This window comes from Fusarium proliferatum (assembly GCF_900067095.1).
Source record: "Fusarium proliferatum ET1 genome assembly, contig: FPRO_scaffold005, whole genome shotgun sequence".
Taxonomy (NCBI): Eukaryota; Fungi; Ascomycota; class Sordariomycetes; order Hypocreales; family Nectriaceae; genus Fusarium; species Fusarium proliferatum.
In genome coordinates this window covers 1,489,485-1,513,710 of record NW_022194794.1, presented here as the reverse complement: position 1 = coordinate 1,513,710, position 24,226 = coordinate 1,489,485, and the positions used below count along the sequence as shown (strand labels likewise).

Here is a 24,226-nt window from a genome sequence, read left to right as displayed (position 1 = left end):
ATCCCCCTGGATGGTTCCTATCGATCTGAGGGATCAGCTTGAGACGCCGTCGTCTCTGATTTGGGGTTTGGGTGGAAGTCACTTTGTACCCAGGTAGAGAGCAAGTCCCCGCGTCCAGGGCAGGCTGCGTCCATGTGTGCATATAAACGCCCGGCATTCCCTCGTTTCCCCCGCCACCACCATTTGCCGCCGCTGTGTCGAATACGATTGCCAACTAACTTCTGACGCTGACGTTCAAATAACTCCCCTGATCAACATTGCGAAAGCGATTCATGACCACATTCTTGAGAAGCTTTACTTGTTTTCCGTTCCTGGGGTCCTACGCTTACTCCGCTATTCGTTGCACTCATCAAAGACTTACTTACGCCATCTCTCGTCTTGAAACTCTCTGTCAACCTAAAAAAGAATTGTCGGTTCAAACAAGATAATCGATAATCTACCAACGAAGCCGCCGTTTCCATATTACCTCCTTTCAGATCTCAGCCTTTATTCACTAAGGTGTTCAGTCTACCTCAGTGGTAATCATCAACTCAATCACTAACCGACGTGAACTTACTTACCTGAGGCTCAACAATTTCTGCCTTGTCGTTTGACACGCGCACTGTTACTTTCCGAGCCTCATTTCACCCGCGTATTGTACAACCTCCATCCAACAGGGGATTTTGTCGGGTGGCCATCTCAATAACAAGGGGTCTTACACACAGCCCCTGGCAACCCGCCGCCCCTCTCACTGCACTGCAACCAACCCCTTCCACTTATAGGTTAATAGTTAGTTCTTAAAAAAGGTATGTAGATTAGCTGTTTGTCTTCTTTTACTCCATACTTGTCTACCAACTTCATCGCCCTTATCCTACCAGCCTATATGTGGCAACTTTGTAGTCCACCATCACATCAATCACATCGTCATTCCCAACCCCAGTCCGAGACGGGAGCTCGAGCTTGCTGATTCGTGAGCTAAACCTCTTCTTCTTACTCCCCCTGTTCACTTTGCGCACGGTTCTTATTGGCACCCGACAAGTGTGAGCAGGTCCGTCTTGTTCATTGGATTTGTCTGATATAATAAGAACGCGACGTTCCTTCAGTTTGATCGCTTTGTTTCTCCTTAGACACCATATTGCCTACATTTATCATACTACTCCCTGCTATTCTTGGATACCTTATACAAATACCTTTTAACTGACCAACCAACCACAAGCACAGCAACTTGCACAAAGAAACAACTCGACAAATAAAGCCAGATATTAAGCTTTTATCCATCCTCGATATCCACAACTTGGTTTTGATTGTCTTTGGTCAAACAAAGTAGCTTCTGCTACAAACGTTCATCAGAGGCGCTGTACCAAACTTGTTCTGACGTTCTCTTATTCTTGGTGTTGACTACCTACCTATTCTCGAATCACCCCCGTTATTTCATTCGACTGTACTGCCAAGCATCTACGTTATCCACAACACTACCTATCAAAGAGGACCGGCTGGGTTTGCATTGCAACGGGTCTCTATTCGTTCGCTGCTGGACAAAAACAATATTATCCCGGCCGCTTCGGCGTGCAAGCCCCACCATACCTATCTAATCCTAATCATTCCGCTACAAACACCGCGGACCAGAAAAAATTATTTATTATGTCGACTGACGACAGCTATGCCCCAAAGTCTCCGGACCTCTCTTCCTTTTATTCAAGTGGCCCCACTCAGGACGAGCTCCATCATCCACAGCCTGACAGTCACTTTAGCCCGGGCTACGAATATAAAGCAGAGTCCCCAACCTACACCAGATCTACTTCTTTTTCTTCTTATGTTCCACCATCCTTGAATTTTAACAATAACGGCGGTACATTTGATTCTAAGTACCGGCCACAAGTCGACTACCAGCAAGCATCATCACAACTAAGATCTACAAGACCGGAATATCAATCTTACCGGTCGCGACATTCTTCAATCCAAGACCCCTACGTCCATTCTTCACCAGACAAACGCCCCTCTTCTGGTAACGGATTCGAGGATAATTTTGCCTCTTCACACACACGGTCACTACAGCACACTCCGGCGCGACCTGCGCCGTACGGCCAAGCCTATCCAGAGCAAACTCCGCTTTCCAACGCGGCTGCGTACGACACATCCTACGCACCACTAGTGGGAACTGGCACAACAGAGCTCGCTTCGACATTCGGCGCTATACCTTTTGATACAGATATGCCTCCGCGCAAAGCCGCGCCGCCTGCGGCGCCTGCTATCGACCCATCCCCCGTTCGAACCAAGTTTCCAACTGCCAGGATCAAACGAATTATGCAGGCTGATGAGGAGGTTGGAAAGGTTGCACAGCAGACCCCGATCGCTGTGGGCAAGGCTCTTGAACTTTTTATGATCCAACTCGTTACGAAGAGCGCCGACGTGGCCAAGGAGAAGGGTTCTAAGAGAGTCACAGCACCAATGCTCAAACATGTAGTCGAGGCCGATGAGCAGTGGGATTTCCTTCGTGACATTGTCAGTCGCGTCGAGAACGAGAAGGAGGGTAGTAGATCAAAGACCAAGCAGGAGAGCTCAAGTGATGAGGAGATTGAAGAGCCCAAGAAGAGAACACGTGGCGGCAGAAGAAAGAAGGCTCAGTGATATGCTTTCAATATGGAGTATTATATGTTGTCTTGACAAGGTTTGGGATGCGTCATGAGGGATAATGATCAAATGGCAGGCGTTTAGTGGGGACTCGCATCGAGCCGGAGTTTGGCGCATTGAAGACAATTCATCGCATGGACTTTTGGCATACTGGATATTTTAAACGCTTGCGCGCACTGGCGCGCTTGCGGACTGGTGCAATATCAACTGCCTGTGCTGCAAAGCATCTCGGCGAGTACGTTAGCATGATTACACGGCAATTTAAACAGAGGGACAACGGCTAAAGCTGTCACCTTTGTCACTTACAGGCTACTAAATTATGAATTCCCTGTATGGTTTGACTCTTGCTTCCTGTCTCTAAGTTCAACTTTGTTCACGATCTAACCCTTACGTTCCCGATGTATAGGCTGCAATTAGGGGTGAAGTTTGGCATATTGTGATTTCAGTGTCTATCTCTCTAGGACTTGGTTTCTTTGCCGATATCCTTCCTTTTGGCGTTAGAGTTACAACTGTGTCAACTGGTCTCAGATCTCAATCATGTCAACACTTTCCCGTGGCTGAATTGTAACTATATGTGGTTTACTTGTCCTATGATTAAAGTTGACGACGCTGGATGGCTTTCGCCGTGGGAGCTCAAATCACGTTTAACATACCATCTCCAACATAGAGGAACAATCTATATCGAATTTCACACAGACCATATTGTTGACTAAACAGAAACTGATAATGGAACTCTAGATGAAGGGGATTATGTTCCCGGTATGCTTACCCTAGAGCCTAGTGTAATACCGCAACCACTGACGTAGGTGGAACTGACGTCAGTACACTTCTCATTGAAATATAATACCATTTAATACGAGCTGGAAATTGAGCATACATAATGACTACAGAGATCCCTATAGGTAAGAAGACTCGAGACCTTAACATTCAGTACATATTAAAACAAAATTAATAAAAACGGCTTCAAAGTTTATAGTAACCCGCCCAATATTGTAGCAACTTACTTTAGTCTCATTATCACGTAGAATCGAAGGCCCTGGTTTTCTTACCTCCTCAAGAGAGCCTCATGACGGAGTACATCATAACGACATACCTAACGTTAGTAAGTAGAAAGGAGGTCTCTGGACTCAAGCGTGGGTTAACGAGCCATTGACGTCTCAAAAGGAACATACAGAGAAGGAGGATAACATTCCGAATTGCTCAAAAGGGTTCAGGCCCACGCCCAGAGACTAAGACCATCCAAAGATTATAAGGAGTGGAGTTTGGTGCCTGCCCAATGAACTGTCTAGTAGTCAAAATAACAGCACGGGATTATAAATCAGTCAATAAACGCAAAATCTAGGTATAGTTCTACTCAAGAGGATTCACAAGTTTCTCCAGAGTGCTAATAGAAATCAATATATAAAATTGCAACCCCTGTACCTCCTGCTCGTGGTCCAGGTACTCAGGGGTTCAATGAGCTTTCTGATTGGGCTATCGATCGTTCGCCATTACTTCTCTGCCCATGGAAGGTGAGAGCTCCCAGGTAGCTTGCAATCCACTGCCAAGGCCTGAGCTGTCCGTTCCGGCTCCCTAATATTATCCACTAATATCCGCAACGACTCCTGTAAATCTTCTGAAGAACAAATCATCCTCCACTGACTTTGGGCTTGGACGGTTTCGTCAACCTCGAACATCAACCAGCTTGAAACCGTCGTCACTCTTGCGAATGGACTCTTGATTGACTCTCCCTTCCGTCACACCCGTTCTCCTGCCACGTAATATTGTATTTCTTCCTTCATTCTTAGCCCAGACCCTAGATGACGAACCGCCAGCTGTCACTTACAGGCGTTCGCTCCCCCGCGTAAACCAAAACCAATGTCGTGGGACTTGCTTCAGAGGTTCCTCGAGTCCGACGTCTTCAACTCCAACCCCTTTCTCCCCGTCTCATACCTCTCGTGAGTCTCCTACAAACTCCTGCACGTCCTACAGAAGCCGGCGATACTGGCCGCCGTATACTTTTGCCATGCCTCTTCATTCTCGCTTCTTCCGCCCTCTCCGACGTCGCCAATCGCTAATGCCACCTGTCGCAACAGCCGGTATGCCGACCACGTGGGGATTCACTATGTTCTCTGCCAGAAGCTCCGCCAGTTTCCCTACGAGGATATTGAGTTCTTTCTGCCGCAATTATGCCACCTCATAATCAGCGTGCATAATGAGTCAATGGCTTTGGAAGAGTTTTTGATGGACTTGTGTGAAGAATCCGTCACAGCAGCGCTGCTGGTACGTTTTGATGGTGATGATATTCGACCGACAACCCTTTGGGGTGGAATGCGCGAGCCACCGCGTCATGGGAACGATGATCGACTGGGATATGGCGAAAAGAGAACTGACAATTGAGTGCGCAGACCTTCTGGCTCTTTCAGACATATCTTCACGATCTCTCCTCGAATCCGCAATCCGACTCGTTTCAGACATGTCGCCGTGTCTACAACAAGGTTCAGCACATTGTCTTTGGACTTGCTGATACCGCTCGTCATGAAAAGATCACGGAAAATGTCTTACCAGTCACGGTACTTTCTAGTTTTGTTCTTGCTAGTATTGCGCTGCCCATGTTCCCTCAATGGGCTGGCCCTCTCGCAGTCGCCCAAGCTCGCAAACCTCAACCCATCACCAATGAAACGCAGGAACCGAAGGAGAACCCCAAGCCCACGAGGGCTCGCACAGTTACCGTCGGAAACTCGCGATCGCGGCGTGCCCGAGATAATGGACGGACCTTTAGTGCACCAGATCCTAAAGGGTCAAGAGACTCTTCGCCCAAGCCTGCGCGCAGTCCTCGACCGCCTTCGGTGATTATTCCGACCCAAAGGTCAAAGACACCAGCTGGGACGACTCGGCCATCCGCTCTTGAGCTGAGATCACTGGAAGCGAAGCTCAGCACGTCATCTCTTCCACTGCCATCAGCTCAACCTACTACCAGACCAACGACCCCAAACTCAGCAGGCAATGCGCAACGCCCGGTCGAGAACGCAACCCGACGGCATTCGCACCACGCAAAAGTAGTCCTTACTGTTAGCGACATGTCGCCAGTGCAGAAGACGAGACTTTTGAGACAACATTATTTCAGGTCAGAAACACAATTCTTGACGGCCCTGGAAGGCATCTCGAACCGATTAGTACTGGTCCCTAAACCCGCTCGAATGAGCGCATTGCGAGCCGAATTGGCTTTAATATCACAGGATTTACCTGCTGAGATTGACATTCCCGTCATTTGCCCCCCAACTCTGGTTAATGGATCGCCTGGGAAGAGCCGCCATCATCGTATCGTTCGTGTGAACCCTGCTGAAGCAACAGTGCTCAATAGTGCCGAGAAGGTCCCTTATCTGATCATGGTAGAGGTTTTGAGAGATGACTTCTCTTTTGACCCTGACCAACCCGAAAATGACCGACTCCTTAACAGCTTACTGGGAGGTAGCGCTCGCGCAAAGCGTATATTCGATCTTTCTGACTCACCTCGCCTCTCCCCCACTGTAAAGGCGCCAGAGCCTCTTCTAGACAGTGTCTTTGAACCTGCTTCCGGCGATCTGGGTAGTTCGCCACTTTTGAAGGGTATAGATGAGTCGCCGGTTAGAGTCTCTTCGAGACCAGCGCAGAACCATACTGCTCAGCGTCTGCCAAGCGGAGCTACAACATCTTCCTCGACATTGGATTTGACAACGCCGCGATCATCGGGCACAGGGACTTCGCGATCGAACAGCCCAGGACCCGTTTCACGAAGAATGACCATGCCTATTCAGCGAAGTGCACCAGCTGACCAGCCTGACTTCGGTGCCTTAGCCACGCACATGCGAACTGCTTCTCAGATGCTTGCACAGCTGGAAGCCACCAGCGGAAAGCGCCCAAAGCAGGAAGTAGCTGCTATCAGAGCTAAGATCATCGCGAGCATGCAGAGCCTTGAGGAGAAGAGCTTCGATGTTGACGAGCAAGGCCCAACCTTCGACACAATCATGGCCAAAGCTAGCACAACGCCGATCCCTGTACACAACCCTGACCTGGAGGAAGACGTGCAGATCGACCCGAACCTGAACGCTAGTGCAGGGCGTGAGCGTATGGAGAACGATATCAAGACTGGTGGTGTCCAACGGCGTGGAGATCGTGATGACCCTAGTGCGGCCGTCTTTGGTGAAGCTTGGGAAGCTAAGAAGGAACGAATTCGCAAATCATCGCCTTATGGTTGGATGAAGAATTGGGATCTCGTCAGTGTCATCGTCAAGACAGGAGCTGATCTTCGACAAGAGGCATTTGCTTGCCAGCTGATCGATGTGTGTCATAAAATTTGGGTTGATGCCGGCACTGATGTCTGGGTCAAACGTATGCGAATACTAGTGACTGGGGAGTCGTCGGGTCTGATCGAAACCATCACGAGTGGTGTGTCCCTCCACTCGCTGAAGCGAAGTCTAACGTTGGCCTCCGTTGAGTCTGGTCAGAACCCTCGTAACCGCATTGCGACACTGAGAGACCATTTTCTCAAAGCCTTTGGCAAACCTGATAGCAAAGAGTTCCAGGCTGGTGTAGATGCGTTCAAAAAGTCACTGGCGGCATACAGTATCATCTCTTACGTCCTCCAACTCAAGGACAGACACAACGGTAATGTCTTGGTGGACAGCGAGGGCCATATCATCCATATCGACTTTGGCTTTATGCTTTCCAACTCGCCTGGCTCAGTTGGGTTTGAGGCGGCGCCGTTCAAGTTAACGCATGAGTATGTCGATGTTTTGGGTGGACCACTTTCTCCCGATTTTGAAGACTACAAGAGACTTTGCAAGCAAGCATTTCAAGGCAAGTTACACCAGAAATACGATGTTAAGAACTGTGCTAATACTGCGTTAAGCTTTGCGTCGCTCGGCAGACAACATCATTGACCTGGTAGCGATGATGGGACATGATTCCAGGATGCCCTGCTTTGCAGTTGGCATCGCTCAAGTGACGAATACGCTTCGACAGAGGTTCCAGCTTCACCTGAGCGCCGAGGAAGCGGAACATTTTGTCGATGATCTCGTTGCCAAATCATTTGGCAGTTACTACACTCGACTGTAAGTCAAACCTCATTCTGAGTTTCAAATACCGCGTATTGACCTGTCTCAGCTATGACACATTCCAATATCGTACACAGGGTATCTACTAGACAAGTTCAACACAGAAAAGACTCGATAGGCAGGGGATAACTAGTTGATTTCAAATGCATAAGAGAAAAATTCAAGAGCTAGGAGTAGCATTGGTATAATTCCGGGGGCATATGAGACGGCGCTGCGGATGATATAGATATGGCCGAATAGCCGAAACACTTACTGATGTGAGTTTTATACGACAACTAATGACTGCGCATGGTGAGGAGGATAGGAAGCAGTGTGGGATTTTTCATTACGTGGTAGAATGGAGGGAGGGAAGTAGAATTAGGGGATGAATATATACTGCAAGACTTCTTAAGGCAGTGCTGGCATCCATACGCATCCAAGACTTTTCTTATTATGTCCCAGTGACGGCTATACTGACGACTGCCTTGCTTGTCGTTATGCAATACACGCAAGGTTGATTCCACGCATAACTCGTGGATAGACTTATCACCTAGGTACTGATCTCACTTCAAAGCTGACTTTATATAATGACTCCAAGAGCGCCTTTCATTTCAAGACAGGATTCGATTCACGATACCTGCAAAACTGTCAAGCAAGACCCTGCTGCCTCTAACCTGCAAACATATTTTCAAGTCTCTTGCTCCTTGGTCCTCGCTCCTCGCTCCTCGCTCCCCGCTCCCCGCTCCCCGCTCCCCGTCGCTCAGCTTAACCTAAGCTGGTATCCCGATGAAAACTCGTGTAAGTGATTCTGATTTTAATGCCACAACACTTTCCCCCTTCTTTTCTTTTTTAGCTACTCATACATGAAAGATTTAGTTCCGCATAATGCATCGGCCGCCAACACCTGATAGTGAAGAAACAAAAGGAGAGTAAATGTTGCTCCCATCTTGTAAGTAAAGCGTAAAGATCAAGGTGGAATGAGAAATGATCAGAACATGCCTTTCATTGTCTTATCAAACTTAGAGGCACGTTTCTTGGAAGACCGTTTGAGTTTCTAACCCCATCGATCACCCTCCCTTTCAGCCTCGAGTCTTCTCATTCTCTCCTCTTCGTCGCCACCATTGATGGCTTCGCTTCGACGTGATGCAGCAGCAGACGTTGACGAGCCCGTCCGACGGCCTTTGCGCGATCCTGCATCGTCGCCGTCATCGCCCCGGCTGCGTTTCCAACCCGCCATACCTGCGATACGTTGCGCTTCTTTAAGCAAACGCTCGCGATCTCGGGCCTCGCGCTCGAGCGTGTGAGGGTCCTTTCCCAACTGCTCGGTGCGAATCGACGAGCTAGTTTTCACTTTCGTGTCGTGCCCGCGAGAACCAGAGATAGGCTTCGTGTCTCCAGCATCGATCGACTCGCGTCTGCTGCTGTATCTCGAACTTCGATCGCGATCGCGATCCCGTTCTCTGTCTCGGTCCCTGCCACTTTCCCTGTCCCTATCCTTCTCCCTCTCTCTGTCGCGGTCGCGATCGCGTCGGTCCCTATCCCGATGTCGATCTTTGCGATCCTTATCTTTCCGATCTTTGTCACTGCGATCTCTGTCCTTTTCCCGACGCCGGTCGCGGTCGTAGTCTCTATCCCGGTGCGAGGGGCGGTGGCTAGACCTTTTGCGATCGTCATCTTTGTCCTTTTCTCGATCCCTCCGCTTGTCTGAGTCTCTATCTCGACGGCTGCGGTGGCTGGATCTTTTGGATTCAGCTGGTGATGCGGAACGGTTTCGGTCAGTATATTTTTCATCCTTATCCTTATCCTTGGACCGTGGAGACTCTTCATCATCGTGAAAGTGACGCCGGCTTCTATGCTTCTTGCGTCGCGAATCGTCATCATAGCCTTCATCCTCAACAGACTCTGAGCGATGACGCCTACGCCGACGGGAGCTTCGATGTCCCCTGCTGCGACTACGACTTCTGCTGACGGTTCGAGATGCTGATCCTGTTTGGTCATGGTCTCGGTCCCGGTCGCGTTTGTCCTGATCGCGAGGTCGCTCTTTGCTCTGCCCATGACGGGACTCACGATCCTTGTCCTCTTCACGAGCGTCAGCAGGAACTGGAGCCGGAGAACTACTCCTGGACCGGGACCGGGATCGGCCTCGGTCTGCTGGGCTATCCCTCACTCCAATCGGTTTAGAGGGAGGGACTTCACTTCCCACCTGGTAACCGCGTGCTCGAAGATGATGTAGACTTGTGTTAGGGAGCCCCTGTCTCATAGCTTTGGGCCCAGTAGGCGCATTCAAAGGAACATCAGCGGCTGCAACTGGACGAACAGCACCGGAAACATTACCCTGAGAAGGGGCTGAGTTTCCAGGTCCCGTATTACGTGTTGTAGAGGAAGCATCACCGGTAGCGGCATCCACATTGCCTATGGCCTCACTGAATCCATCAGCTTGTCCAGCATCAGCAGGCCCTTCAGTGCTATCGCCCTGAATAGGTTGGCCACTTTCATCAACTTGCTGCTGGCCATCACCCTGACCGACACCGTTCTGACCATTCTGACCGGGCCCAACCTGCGGGACTTGGCTTTGGCCTTGAGTCTGATCGTGGTAGTTTGGGTTGCCTCCGAACTGGTAACCTCCACGGCCATATCCTCCGTAGTACCCACGGCCACGGCCTCGACCACGTCCGAAAGTGTTGCGGCGATAGTCATTGAATTGACCATAATTACCTTGATTGTATCCTGTCTGGAATCCTGAGTTAAAGCCTCCAAAGTCACCAGTTCCCATGCCAGGACCATTTTGATTGTAATTATTCTGGTCGAAATTCCACGACTGTGAACCGTTCCAGTTATTATTGGAGCCTTGGCCAAATCCACCTCCAAAACCGCCCATGCCGTTCATTGCCATGCCTTGAAAGCCACCGTTCATGTACATGTTCTGCATCGTCATTGGGTCCATGCCCATGCCCGGCATACCTGCAGACATACACGTCAGTATTTACCGTCACGTGTGCGCTGATTCATTTCACTGTAAACTTACCCATCATGGGAAAGCCACCGAAAGAGTTTGGCGTCATTCCGTTCTGCATGGCCATCATCATCTGCATCTGGTTGAAGTCACCACCAGAGTTAGAGAATGAGCCACTCGGAAAGTTGCCATTCATTGAATCGGAGTCAGGCTTCTCTTGGTCGTGGTCGTGGTCGTGGTCTTGGTCTTGATCTTCGTCGTTTTCTGCCTCCATTTGTTGTTGTTCGTGTTCTTCGCCGGTGCCGTTGATTCCTCCTTCACCATTTTGTGTCAGAGTTTGTTCGTCAGAGTGTTCGATGGGCGCGTCCTCTGTGCTGCCCTCGGCAGGTGCGCCCTGAGCATCACCTGCCTCAACTTGCCGTGGACTCTCAGCAGCAGGAGTGTCGTCATGATGAGTAATATTCTCCTTTGGAAGAAAGATGTTAGTGGAAGGCCCTTGACGAGAACCAGAAAATTCAAGTACCTGGACTCCGCGTGGAGCAGGGGCGCCGCCTTCATTAACTTTGTCGGCGCTATGGACCTGTACTAAGGATGGCGCGTCGCCCCCCGAAATCTGTTCTATGGGTGTCTCGATGGCAGATGTTTCGGCTGTAGCGAGATTCTGTTCAGGCGCCTCAACTGGCGTCACTGGTTCCGAGTCCTTGTCTTCCTTCGGTCGGCTTGCCTCGCGTTTCTTCTCCGCAGTGCGCAGGAAGACCCTGATTGTGGTTCTCAATGATTTGTTGGGATTGCAGTCCTCGGCGGACAAGGGTGAGTGTTCGCAAACAGGACACGACGCGGGTAGATTGGATTGACCTTGACGCAGTGTTAGCACGAGGATGTAGTGGGCGAGCTTGTAGGGACCAATCGCGTACATGATTCGCATATTGCCTGTTCGCAACAAGGAAGACGGTAGGCGTTGACCGCGAGCTTACTACAGATCGCGCATCGCAGCTTGATTGGAATATCGTCGGGCGCAAGTGACCTGCAAAAGGGGCATTAGCTTGCGCGTTGGCGCGGTCTTTCAAGGCTGTGTAACATACCGAATCAGCTCCGCCTGAGCTTCCGTGATCGTTGATGCCATGGCGAAGTGTTGCTGATCTGTGACGAAGCAGCCCCCAAACCAAGGACAGAGCCTAAGATAGCAGAAGAAGCGTCATGGGAAGGTCGAGTGTTGTAAGAAATGATGGGAGAAAGACAAGAGGAGAGCAGAGGAGGAAGAGGTTTTGCTCAGGCAGATATGCAGCAAGGCCGATCTTTTTCAATGGTCCTGGTGCAACGAAATCACAGTCACTGTGATCGATTGGCGCGACGTTAGGGAATTACTAGGTGAGCTAAGTAAAGGTAGATACTTATGCAGTAATTCAACTCGGTCAAAGAACAGTGAAGAAAAGAAAATGATTAGTATAAAGAGAGAAGCTAGACCTGTTTGCTTCTGACGCAAAGGCCAACAGCAACTGGGCTGCTCAAGGGCTCTGATGAGGTTCAAAATCGTGTAAAAGGAGTGGGTCACAGGCACACGCCAAGCCCAACACGTAGAGGCGGCATAATCCGATAATGATCACGTGACTACTAATAAGATCATTGACATGCCTGCCTGGTACGTAACCATAGCAGTAAGAAATGAATAAGTATCGAATACTTGTACATATCAAGGAGGAGGATAGGATTTAGTGGGCTAACGGGCAAAGGCCGGATCACAAAGAGTGCTGAATTGCGGATTGGTCGAGTAATTATCGCAACCCATACTGAGACGTGAGATGAGCTGAAATAATCGACAACTACTAACAGAGCGCTCAGATACAATAATAACACTGAATCATAGAGACTTAATTTACTGTGTTTGCAGAGGACTTGAACAAGTGAAACCCGATTAATGAGTCATTGTTTGGGTTAGGCTAGCGACTGATATTGTTAGGTAGAGCACACATAAGAGCATACAAAAGGTACACAGGCACCTTAGTAGTAGTTCCTGATACAGAAACTCTTTCCCAAACCCTTTTGAAAGTGATGTATACTCAGTCCATCAGTTTTGCTATTACGAGAAAGAGATAGACAAGACCACTAATTGTCCATACATGCCGCAACGAAAAAAAAATCAGCTAGGTAGTAACAGGAAAAGAAATATAAAAAACCGCAGAGTCAACCCCCATGCTCTCCTCAGTATCAATCCCAAGTAAAGGGTTGGCAGGAAAAGGGCAGCATAACGTGCAACAAAATAAATTGTCGTGTGCACCTCCAATTCATCCTCTCATCCTCTCACCCTCATTGACCCATAAACCACTTGGCGACGTCTAGCAAGCACAACTGTCCTTAGCGCCAACATCCTTGGGACCACCTAGATTCACTCTTTGCTCCTCGCCTGCCCGGCTGGCAGCATTCGATGCGCCAGCTCCTCTGGCACTCTTCAATGACGTCTCGGGTATGGCGTTTGCGATGGCTGTGAAAACCTCGGTGACGTTATGCCCGCTCTTGGCACTGGTCTCAAAGAATAGTAAACCTTCCTCTTCCGCGTATGCCTGAGCCTCTTCTGTTGGAACCTTGCGTGCGTCGCCAGAGTCGTCACCTTCCTCACCATCTTCACCATCAGCAGCAGCGCCAGAGTCACCCGTAAGATCCAACTTGTTGCCAACCAGTGCGATAACGATGCCGGGAGATGCTTGGCGCTGCAACTCTGCGACCCAGTGCTTGGCTTTAATCAGGGATGTAGGTTTGGTGAGATCATAAACGACGAGAGCGGCCTGAGCATTTCGGTAGTACATTGGAGCCAGTGAGGCGAAGCGCTCCTGGCCGGCGGTATCCCAAATCTCAAATTTGATTGTCCTTGTGGGAAGATTACACTTTTGGGTCAAGAAAGCGGCTGTTGACGCAACTGTGAGCGACGTAATAGAAGGACTGGGGAGGCCCAAGATACATACCACCAATAGTGGGCTCCTTGTTTTCTTGGAAGTCGTTGTTAACGAAGCGCAAAACGAGAGACGACTATCAGCTCAATTAGTATACCAGGAGATGCTTTCGCAGCATGTGGTTGTTCAAGCGCACCTTTCCGACGGCGGCTTCACCAAGAAGCACCAACTTGACGCTGCTGCTGGGCTTCGGGGCGTTGGCAGAGTCGGCCATGATTGCGGGATCGCTCGGAGATGAGGTCAAGTTGGACGAAGTAGTTTCTTTATGGTTGAGGCAAGTCGGAAGATCGATGTCGTCGTAAAAAGGCGAACACGTAGCGTAGACGGGGTTATTAAAGACAGAACGATTATCAGGAGGCTAATGGATTTGATGAAAGTCGCCTGGGGCAGAGGAGGTAGTTAAAGACGCGACGTCAGTAAGTAAAGGTCGAGTTACCGCAAGCTTTAGTAGTGGAGGTCAGTCGAGTCGGTACTGGCCTGTAGAAGCACCCGCATGGAGTGTACCTAAGGAGGTAGCAGCCGTAGTGGCCAAGGGCCCAATTCCAGGCGCTCTTCTAGAGGCTTTCAGTGGCCGGGGTTGGTCAGTTCGGTTCCCTGATGACGAAGCCACATGCAGCCGTCTCTAGCACTCAAGGCAGCTAAGAAAAGAACAGCTTTTCATTGGCCGATATCAATGCTCCATCGGTTTAATATTTCACCATATTCCGACTCCCCGCCAACTTTCCAAGTCGGCAGAAAAAAAAAGTTGATACAAGCGCATGGAAGCTCTAATTGGATCTTGTTGATAAAGATAGCGTCGCTTGTTGCAGTCTTTTTCTTACACTCATTTCTCTCAACGCATGATCAATTGCTTCTTTAGTTAATCCCTTGCTTGCTACCAAGAACTATCTACACTATGGGGAAGTCCACTGAGGATCCCAAAAACAACAAGCTCACCCTCCTCGATGATAGCGACTCTGAATCAGAAGATGGAGGCGCCGCTATTGCCACGACCGGCTTCAAGGTGAACGAGGACTTTGCCCGTCGTTTCGAGCACAACAAGAAACGGGAAGAGAGACAAAGACTAGAAGAGAAGTTCAAGAATACAGGGAAGCAGCCAGACAATGACGACGACGAGTCGTCCTCGTCTGACGAGGAGGAGGATGAAGATGGCTTTCTTGCGACTGAAGATCTCGACGCCCAGATCTCTGCCACTCTCCAAGCCATTCGAAACAAGGATCCCAAGGTCTACGACAAGGAAGTGACCTTCTACAAGCCCGATGACCCCACCGCCACAGCAACCCAGAAGGAAAAGAAGGAAAAGCCGGTCTACTTGAAGGATTACCACCGAGAAAAGTACATGCGGGGTGACACTGGTGCCGAGGATGCCGACGAGTATGTGCCCATGACCTACAACCAGGAACAAGATGTTCTCAAGAATTCAATCGTGGCTGAGATGCATGCTGCCGCCAATGACAACTCTGACGACGAGGACGGCGGTTTCATGAAGCGAAAGGAGGCGGACAAGGCGGACTCAAATGGTGTGCACCCCTCGCGCAAAGCAGCCATGGCCATCACCGAGGTGGATGTTGCCAACGCCGACAAGAATCCTGAGACTTTCTTATCGAATTTCATGAGCGCGCGTGCCTGGGTTCCTCCAGATGGTTCGAACTGGAAAGCGTTCGAGTCGGATGAAGGAGAGGATGACGATGACCGCGCCGATCAGTTTGAACAGGCTTATAACTTGCGATTCGAGGACCCGGAGCGGAGCAACGAATTTCTTCGATCATATGCTCGTGATGTTGCCGCAGCCAAGTCAGTCAGACGTGAGGAGAAGACTGGCCGCAAGCGTCAACGTGAACTTGAACGTGAGCGCAAGGAGGCCGAGAAGAAGGAGAGGCGTGAGGAGAAGGCTCGTCTAAAGAAGCTCAAGCTTGATGAGGCCCAGGAAAGGCTGCGCAAGATCAAGCGCACAGCTGGCAATGCGGGCAAGGATCTCACCGATGAGGACTGGATCAAGTTCCTCGACGACGCATGGGAGGATGACAAGTGGGAAGAGGAGATGAAGAAGAGATTTGGTGACGATTACTATGCTCAACAAGACGATGCTGTAGCATCAGAGGACGAGGAACAAGAAGGCGGAAAGAACAAGTCCAAGCATCCCAAGAAGCCAAAATGGGATGACGATATCGACATCAAGGATATCATTCCAGATTTCGAGGACGATGAAAAGAAGCCAAACATTAGCCTGAGTGATGTCGAAGGTGACGCCCAGGAGGGTGAGGGTGACGAAGACGAGGACGAGGGCGAGGATGGCCGGGCCTCAAAGAAGCGCAAGACAGATCACAAGAAGGCCCGTAAGGAGTCACAGAAGCAGGCTCGTCAAGAGCGCGCCAAGCTTGAGGCTCTTGTAGACTCCAAACTTGAGCTTACCGACCATGCCATCTTCAAGCAATCATCTCATGCTCCTTTCCGCTACCGCGAGACCTCCCCCCAATCTTTTGGAATGACCGCGCGCGATATTCTCCTCGCTCCCTCCGACGCTGCCCTCAACGACTATGCTGGGCTCAAGAAACTTGCCACCTTCCGCGACCAGGAAAAGAAGCGCAAAGACAAGAAGCGTCTCGGTAAGAAGGCTCGTCTACGCCAGTGGCGTCGTGAGATCTTTGGAAAGGAGTATGAGCGCGACGGTCCTACATATGGCTTCGAGCGCTTGATCTCTGCCGATGAAGACGCTGGTGGCGCCGTGATCGAGCCCGCGAGTGATAAGAAGAGGAAGCACAAGAAAGAAGATGGCGAGGAGGATAACGTGGTAGGCGATGTTGGTGAGAGGAAGAAGAAGCGAAAGAGATCCAAGAGCAAGAAGAATGCTTCTACCACCACAGCTGAGGAATAGAAGGGTGTTGGGGGGATCAATCAAGATACCACTGCGATAGCATAATAAAAACCAGGCGTTCCATATTGTATTTCTAGTTACCTCAGGCTGTTTTTTTCAAGTAGAAGAGTTGGGCCCATCCCATCACAAAAGCAAGGTGCACATTTCAATAAGAGTTTTAGAAATTTTGATTTCTTGGCGAATTATCTCATCTCTTGGCAAACGAATGTCAACTCATCTCTAAATGAGCATGACGGGTATGATGGTATCTCAAGTACTTAAAACACAATTTTCCTTCCCCCCACGGTTAAGATGGACACGTCCGACAATGTTCGCCGTACAAACTTCAATATGCCTCTTCGCCAATACCCAACCAAATCCAGCCTTATCTCTGGCACAAATTCCCATGTGGAAAGTTACATCCAACAAGTAAAAAAGAAGAAAAATATAAGACATCACCCAAGGCTCCTGGCGTTCTTCAGGTTCAAGTCCTGGCTGACAATGTCTTCTGGCCACACTGCCTATGTCAATATCGGGGCCCAGTGAACTTGGGTGGCCGCGAAGACCTCAGGGAATATGGTGTTACCCAGGCTAACCACTCCGACAGTCCCTCCTAAGGACCCTGTTGCTGTAGCCCACCCAATGCATTCGGCGTTGCCAAACCACTACCCCCTCCCCCAAACACTCCCGTAAATGGGTCAATTCCACCCATGTTGAAGCCGGGATCTTGGCCCATCTCTGGAGGCTCCATGTTGAATGGCATGAACCATGCGGATGATGCTTCCGGTCCGCTAAGCCCTGCTCCATCAGCCATACCAGCTGCTTGCCCATTCATGCCCACCTTAGCAGTAGACCGCCGGCCTTGTAAGCCTCCATCGGGGTGAGCTCCTGAAGCAACAGCGTCCCAGTCAAGGCCGCTCATTATATCCTGACCACCACCCAACCCCGTGCTGGCGTCCAAAGAATATCCCCCAAAGACAAGCTGACGATCAAGCGGGTCAATATTTCCATTGGCGCCCTGTCCAAAGTTCATGGCTAGCAACTCAGGGGGGAAGAATGTGGGGGTGTGAGCATGATGGGAGAACGCCGTCATGTTGGCCGGACTCATAGGTGACATAGCTGTGCTGTAAGCTGGATTTTGCGCGTTCGATACTGCGAGAGGGTTGTAACTGTTTGATGGCAGCCCCAGCCCACCCGAGAACCTACGTTCCTGAGCCCCAGAGACCGAGTCTGCGTCTGTCCCTTGCATGGACTCCAGATGCTGACCGGACTGTGTCGGCAAACCAGCTTGTTTCTTGGCGCTCTGCTTCCTCTTAGGCCCCACAGCGCGAATGGTATCCTTATGTTCGACACTCTGGGGTGTTGGAAGCGTGGAGAAGTATTCTTCCACTGATTGCAGCTCGGGTTTTGCTTCAAGAACGCCATCTGCTCCCGAATCCTTCCGTTTATGGGTGGCAGGATCCATGAATTCAGCATCAGAGAGACCATGCGGGTACCGGTTGAACCAGTCTCCATATTGAAGGAAAGACGATTGTGCAGCACGGTCTTGCAGATTTGCACCGGCTCTCATGGCGTCCAGGGCATTTCGATACTGAGTGCGCACATTCTCCACCATCCAGTGAAACATGCCCCAGTACTTCTTCATCTTGTGAAGATACTTGACGTTGGTGGTCAAATTGGCTTCGGCTGTTGGCTTCATGTTGGGATTTCCAGATATGACACCCAGTATGTGGACTGTTGTGGAGGAAAAGGCGCAGTATCCTGCAAAGGGTGCCGAAACAAAGCATCGTGATTGTTCAGCTTCACGAAGGAGCTCAGATATCTGGTTCGCAGCGCTGAAAGTCCTCTTACTCGCTTCGGAGAAAAAGTCATCATGAACACCTTGCTGCTTTCGCGCTGACATCGCTGCTCGACTCACAAAAAGGATGTTATGCTGCAGGCAGATATGCATGAAAAGAAATTGACTTGCCGTGTTCTCTGTCTTGTGGACGTCGAGATTCTCAGCAGAGTACTTGAGTGACGAAGGTAAACTGGCTTCGAGATTCACGACATCGTTGAGATGCTTTACATATTGAGATTCGTCCTCCCACATGGGGTTTGGGTCCAGATCTTTTCCCCCTTGGCTAAGGTAGGTAATGATCCGTCCCCAAAGGGCGATGGCTCGGATCAGAAATGCTGCAACTCCCATGTTCTCTCGTGCATCAGCAAGTTGCCCATCATTGGGTGATGCTGGGTGAGGAACTTGACCATCGAGCATCTCGGTTGGAGCGGGCATATCGAATTGGAAGTACTTCTCCTTCACCGGCAGAGGAATCTGGATCGTGTCCTCTCTGATGAACATGGGCCGATCTGTCCCCGAAGAATTGAAACGGTCCATGAGAAAGCACGCCCACATTATACGTCGTCGAATTTCTCGGTCGATGAAGCTAAGCTGTTTTTTAGGGCCAGTGCGACCGGAGGGGTCATACTCAAGGTCTTTATGCAGCTGAAGGGCGAAGGCCATGCGAATTGCTTGACCGCCCAAGGCCCAGCTACGGCCACCCTGGCATGTTCCAAATTCGTGAAGGCCCAAAATGAGGAGACAGGTCAAGATTGTGAGATTTGGCCATTCGTATCGCCTGGTACAGATATCTCGAGCATGTGAGGCCCATTCTTCGCCGCGTAGGAATTCAGGTCCCGAAGAATTCACTAACGGGCTCGAGGTGAAACGAGCAGCTACAGCGCACACTGTGAGGACAAGCACTGGGGGCAGCGTACCATTTCTGTGGACCATTAGCAATACACACATGTTTTAATCTTGAAAGAACTCACTTCAGCTTTCGCATATAGCTGGGTTTGTGGAGAAGATGATAAGATTGACCATAGATGTTGTCGAAAAACACCTCTGCCAGGTGCTCCTGAATTTCTTTGGAGGGTAGTGCCTCAGTGCCTTCGTGCTGCAGCTTATTCTCCTCGGCTTCCTGTACTTGTAGGCTACTGGGCCTATCATCGCCATCGATCTTGGGCTTCGAGGGCGCCTTGGCCCACGCTTCTAGATCAGGTCCAAAGGCTTCCTCAGCGCCACGCTTTTTGGTTGGCTTGTTTGAAGGTACGGTTCCTGGTATCGCTGGTTTAACAACGGCCCGAGTCACGGACGAAGCTACTTCCTGATCGGACTTGGGAATGACCTTTATAATGCGTTCTTCCATACGCTTCAATCGCTTATCGAGCATGGCCATGTAGTCTGTCCGTGGTGCCGCCTTCCGAGTGGTGACCTTATACACACATGGTATACGAGAGCGTAAACAGTGCTTGCAGGCGGGTTTCTCGCCTGAGCAGCGGATCTTCTTTCGGCGACATGCAATGCACGCGAGCGGGAGGCGTTTTCTTTCCTTCCCGGCTTTCGTCTTCAGTTCACTCCACGCTGGTGTGGCATCGGCTTTATCTTCCTTAGGTTTACCGCCCAAATCCGTGGCATCTGCACGACTACGGGAAGCCAATCCAAACTCATCAGTAGTCGAGTCTTCGAGGGCGTTGGATGCGGGAGACGTCCTATCTGGAGGAGCATCGGAACCATCCATGCTCTGGCTCCGGTTGCCTCCAGAAAGGGTGCCGAAAGGTAAACCGTTGTGTGCAAGCCCAGACATCGCCTGGTGCTGAGGAAATGCAGTGGGTGATTGTGAGGTATGGGCGTGGGCGTGATCGGCCAGAGAAACGAGGGAAGGTTGGTCAGGAAGACCTTGGTAAGCAAACGCGAAATCGTCAAAATGTGAGTGATCCATTAAGGCGCCGTGAGAGGGAGATGGCACAGCGTGCAATTCAGCGACGTCGCGATAGAGTTGAGGACCGGAACCGAAGGACTGCTGGGCATGTTGAGAATTCGAAACGGCACGACCGGACATGGCTCTGCCAGAAACAGAGTTGCGACGCGGGCCTTCCGAGGCCAATAATCCGGTACTGTAAAACAAAATCTACCGGACCGGTGTGATTGCGGTGATGAAGCGAGACAACAGGATTGGGCAGGGGGTTCAAGCTTGCGAAGCCCAGCTGTGCGAGATGAAATCTTTATAGCGGTTGGCGGCGGCAGCTGTTGTGCAGGTTAAAACGCTGCAGCGCAAGAGCGTTGAGATTTGAGGTAACCCGAAGTCGTCCGGGGAGTTTATGGAGAACCAACGGGTACGTATGTAGTCAGTGGCTCCCCGCACTGGAACCTAAGCTGGGGACTGGTCTGCGCCCCGGCTGGGGCGAAGGAACTGGCGGAAGTGAATTGAGAACCGTTACGAAGGTCAATTCAACAGTGATGCAATGGGTATCGGATCAGGCCGCGCGGGTCGACGTTCCGTGAGGAAGAAAATCCGTCTCTTCGGAAAGCTACGAACTGAGATCTCGGTGGTGTTTGAGAGAAGTGCAAGAAGGAGGATCGGAGACAAGTTAACCGGGTCCTTGGTCTTTGGGTGGAAGAGATTGAGTCGTGGAAGCTGGGGGTTTAAGGCCCAGAATCATAGAAGGGTGGGGACCTTAAGTGGTAGAAAATCAAATAGCAGCGATCACGATAGGTTAGAGAGGTTGTCGTGCACGGCCCTGGTGTGCGACTGTGGGGTAGAGAAACAGCAGTGTCTGTCTGGCTCTTGGGACTTGATAACTTTGGTGGTTTTGGTTCAGGGTTGGGCCGCTTTTGGACTCATCTCTTCTCTTGTCTCCCTTCCATGGCGATGCTAGCCATGCAATCCATGTTCACAACCATGCCCTGCCCTGCGAGAAAGACAAGGAATCGGTGGAGACGTCGGCCGTCGACAACGCGCGTGGTGGAGGCGGGTGGTGGGTGTGGAAGTCCCCTAAACGTTTAGTACAGTCGTAGCAGCTGTAGGGGGTGACGTGATGTGATTGATTGATGGTCTGTGTAGTGTTGTTGTGTTTGAGCTCATGTCATGTGTAAACCGTTCGTGCATACAAACGGGACAGGAGATTGTGGTCGCCATTCATGTTGGACAGACAGACTGATTGACTGACAGTGTCCATAAGTTGATGTTGATGATGATGATGTTGTATAGAAACAAATTGGTTAGATCGGAGAAACGTGGATATAGGTAGATAAACGAATGCCCATCTCCTTCCTTCCTCGCTTCCTCGCTTCACATCACATCCAAACAACAGACAACTATTACCAGGAAGGACCAACAGATATTGCCCAAGAAGGAATCTCCGCCCAGGGTCTTTTCTACTCCTGACACCGCATATCCCAAAACAGATTTTACATGCTCTACGTGACGACTTTATGAGCGGTACTAAAAGGCAACGGTTCCTGACGATGGGTTTGAAGCTGCCCTAAGTCGGTGACTACTAAGGTATGACACTGCAACTTACTACCTACCCACAGATCTACCTACAGAGTCTCTCTGCCTCCTTATGATGTTCATGTGAAAAGCCTTCTTCCTTGAATGTTACTGGGGGGAAAACTCAGCATCTCCTGGTCAGATCAAGCAAGAGGCATTGCTCCTGCTATTAATTTTAGTTTGATACGAGCACGTACGTACGTAGTTATTGCGGCTCGTTCGGCTTAATCTGTGGCCTAGTCGCTTGTATTAACTCTACAAGGCATCGCGATCTTCCTCATGTTGTCGTCTTTGGTTTGGCTTGGGTTGTCACTGTCAAGTCAAGGTTCACTGAGACAAGGCGCGCTAGGGGAGGAAAGAAAACACAGGACATCAATTCTAAGTGACAAAAAGACTTAGGTAGTATAGCCTAAGCTTAGGATGACTTTTGCTAAGTTTATTTTGACACCCCACAGTAAGGTTCGCTGTTTTCTTGCCCCCCGAGGGGCGCGGCAGGATATCAGAGGGCTAGCAAGGTGAACTAAGGCGGGCCAGGGGACCCTTGAACCTGTCTTGGCTTGGGTTGTCTGGCCTGCTTGTCGAGGACCCCAGGCTATCAAGGCGATGCAAGCATAAAAGCGGCGAAAAGCAGGGCGTGAGTTCGCCCAACAAGAGACCGCCTCAGCTCGATCTTGGTCTGCAGGTGCACTAACCCCCCCCCTAATGGCATGAACTAGTCGAGAAATGCCGGAGCTGGCCAGGGTCTAAACCGCTCGACTACCGACCCGTGTCGTGGGCATCACGTCTCGTATTGTAGCATTCTGTTCCCCTGCATTAAGACGCGGTGTTATTCTCAACGGTTATTTCCCTCTTGATGGTTCTTCCCTGCAGAAGCGACGATGCATGGTGCCAAGAAAGCGCCGACTATGGAGTATGGAACAGGCGGCTCAGATGATCTGCGGCTTAGATGCCTTTGGAATCACCAATTGAGCAGACCACGGGATATCTTGCATGCACTCCAGCCCCGGCCAGGGTCGACGTCCTTCGAAACCACTATCCCAGACCCTTGTTCGACGTGGACGGCATCTTCCGAGAAGTTTGGTGCTAGGCAAGTTAGACTTCACAGTCAAATAACTAGGTGTCATAATGCTACGTGGACCTAATAATGTACTCAATAGGGGAAGAATTATTGTTCTGACGATACGGTATGATGATTTACAGCAAATCAAAACATGTAGACGTGTTCATACATACATGGCTCAACAAGCGAGTTGCCTGTCTTTACTACTACTACTACTACTACTACTACTACTACTACTACAAGGAGACAAAATACATACTCGCCCAGCCGCCGGCATTTTGGAATACAATATCACATCTACGCGAGTCCTACCCATCACGCGCACTTAGTAAGGCTTAGACCTGGGGGCCAGGAGGGGGAAAAAGGTAAAATTGGAGGCAAGAGACAGAAAACGGCTGTCCTCTCCTGCTGCACAGACATTTCAGTACATGGATCCCTTGCCTATCCAAAAGTTCCTCGTCTCCTCCAAGATCATCTCCCTAGGGCTGTAGGTAGTGTAGCAACTGACTCTCTCGCTCAACCCGCTGGGTCGGTCATCACGATGTGATTGAGAGGTACGGAGTATGATCGCCATATAATCAGTCGAGCATGGATATCGTGACAAGCGAAGGCAACTGATGATCCGGTCTAGAACCTCAACACGATGACCTCTCATTTTACGGATACGTACGTACTTTGCAGTCTACAGCCCCCTGGACGTCAGTGACATATGCAGAGTTACATACCATGGGATCCTCACCATCTTTCTGGTGTACACACATTCATTGCTTGCTTGCTTGCTTGCTTGCTTGCTCGCTCGCTCGCTCCGACACACGCACGCACGCACGCACGCAGCCAGCACTACATACAACACAGCGAGCGGGCATCATCCTCGTCGGGCCGGTGCCTCTGCTGCCGGTTCCATAAATGATTCTCTCTTTCTACTCTGAACGGGCGTAATAGCGACGCGGTCCGCCCGTCGCAGACGCTACTAACCAAGGCAAGGTAACATAACCTGCATGTGCCATAGCATCTGTGTGTTTGCGCCGCACTGCATCATCCTGGTGATCAGCAGGAGATTCTCTTGTGTGTGTTTTGTGTGCCAGAGAAGGGACAGTGACATCCAGGCTATGTAATCTAGCTGTTACTGGGTTTGGTTTTTTGCCTTTCTGCGATACGATACGGTGCGGTACGGACTGTTGAGTTAGTAGTATGTGGGATAAGTGGGATAATAAGCACGCGTGGGGTTGGGCTTATGGACGCGACGAATAGTTATCGAACCAACGAAATTAGGTCATTATCTCAAACACGCAGAGTCCTTACGCACGAACTCGCCTAAGCCCTACAAGGAGTTGGTGTTTAAATTAACACAGTTTCTGATGCCGAAAAAGGATCAAATAGCATATGCTTATGCCTATGCCTATGCCTAGGTAGGTAGTAGTAACTACCTATAGTAGGT

The 24,226-nt window shown here is 50.3% G+C and overlaps 6 protein-coding genes across 6 annotated transcripts; 3 read left to right on the top strand and 3 right to left on the bottom strand.

Annotated features, from left to right (window-relative positions):
- Positions 1 to 1,620: 1,620 nt before the first annotated feature.
- Positions 1,621 to 2,607, top strand: FPRO_10754 (uncharacterized protein; the record flags this gene model as incomplete). Its single annotated transcript, XM_031231752.1, has 1 exon — positions 1,621 to 2,607. One exon carries the CDS (start codon positions 1,621 to 1,623, stop codon positions 2,605 to 2,607), a length of 987 nt encoding a protein of 328 aa, XP_031081757.1.
- Positions 2,608 to 4,467: 1,860 nt separating this feature from the next.
- On the top strand, positions 4,468 to 7,774 carry FPRO_10753 (uncharacterized protein; the record flags this gene model as incomplete). Its single annotated transcript, XM_031231751.1, has 5 exons — positions 4,468 to 4,547; positions 4,686 to 4,872; positions 4,998 to 7,461; positions 7,520 to 7,682; positions 7,735 to 7,774. The coding sequence occupies 5 exons, from the start codon at positions 4,468 to 4,470 to the stop codon at positions 7,772 to 7,774; spliced, it is 2,934 nt and encodes a 977-aa protein (XP_031081756.1).
- A 944-nt stretch (positions 7,775 to 8,718) lies between these two features.
- On the bottom strand, positions 8,719 to 11,740 carry FPRO_10752 (uncharacterized protein; the record flags this gene model as incomplete). Its single annotated transcript, XM_031231749.1, has 5 exons — positions 8,719 to 10,625; positions 10,690 to 11,083; positions 11,141 to 11,472; positions 11,532 to 11,641; positions 11,700 to 11,740. The coding sequence occupies 5 exons, from the start codon at positions 11,738 to 11,740 to the stop codon at positions 8,719 to 8,721; spliced, it is 2,784 nt and encodes a 927-aa protein (XP_031081755.1).
- A 1,210-nt stretch (positions 11,741 to 12,950) lies between these two features.
- On the bottom strand, positions 12,951 to 13,776 carry FPRO_10751 (putative VPS21-GTP-binding protein; the record flags this gene model as incomplete). Its single annotated transcript, XM_031231748.1, has 3 exons — positions 12,951 to 13,516; positions 13,575 to 13,638; positions 13,699 to 13,776. The coding sequence occupies 3 exons, from the start codon at positions 13,774 to 13,776 to the stop codon at positions 12,951 to 12,953; spliced, it is 708 nt and encodes a 235-aa protein (XP_031081754.1).
- A 681-nt stretch (positions 13,777 to 14,457) lies between these two features.
- FPRO_10750 (uncharacterized protein) lies at positions 14,458 to 16,437 on the top strand (the record flags this gene model as incomplete). The annotated part of the gene is made up of 1 exon (XM_031231747.1): positions 14,458 to 16,437. The coding sequence occupies one exon, from the start codon at positions 14,458 to 14,460 to the stop codon at positions 16,435 to 16,437; it is 1,980 nt and encodes a 659-aa protein (XP_031081753.1).
- A 592-nt stretch (positions 16,438 to 17,029) lies between these two features.
- Positions 17,030 to 20,297, bottom strand: FPRO_10749 (uncharacterized protein; the record flags this gene model as incomplete). Its single annotated transcript, XM_031231746.1, has 2 exons — positions 17,030 to 19,178; positions 19,228 to 20,297. 2 exons carry the CDS (start codon positions 20,295 to 20,297, stop codon positions 17,030 to 17,032), a joined length of 3,219 nt encoding a protein of 1,072 aa, XP_031081752.1.
- Between the last annotated feature and the right edge of the window lie 3,929 nt (positions 20,298 to 24,226).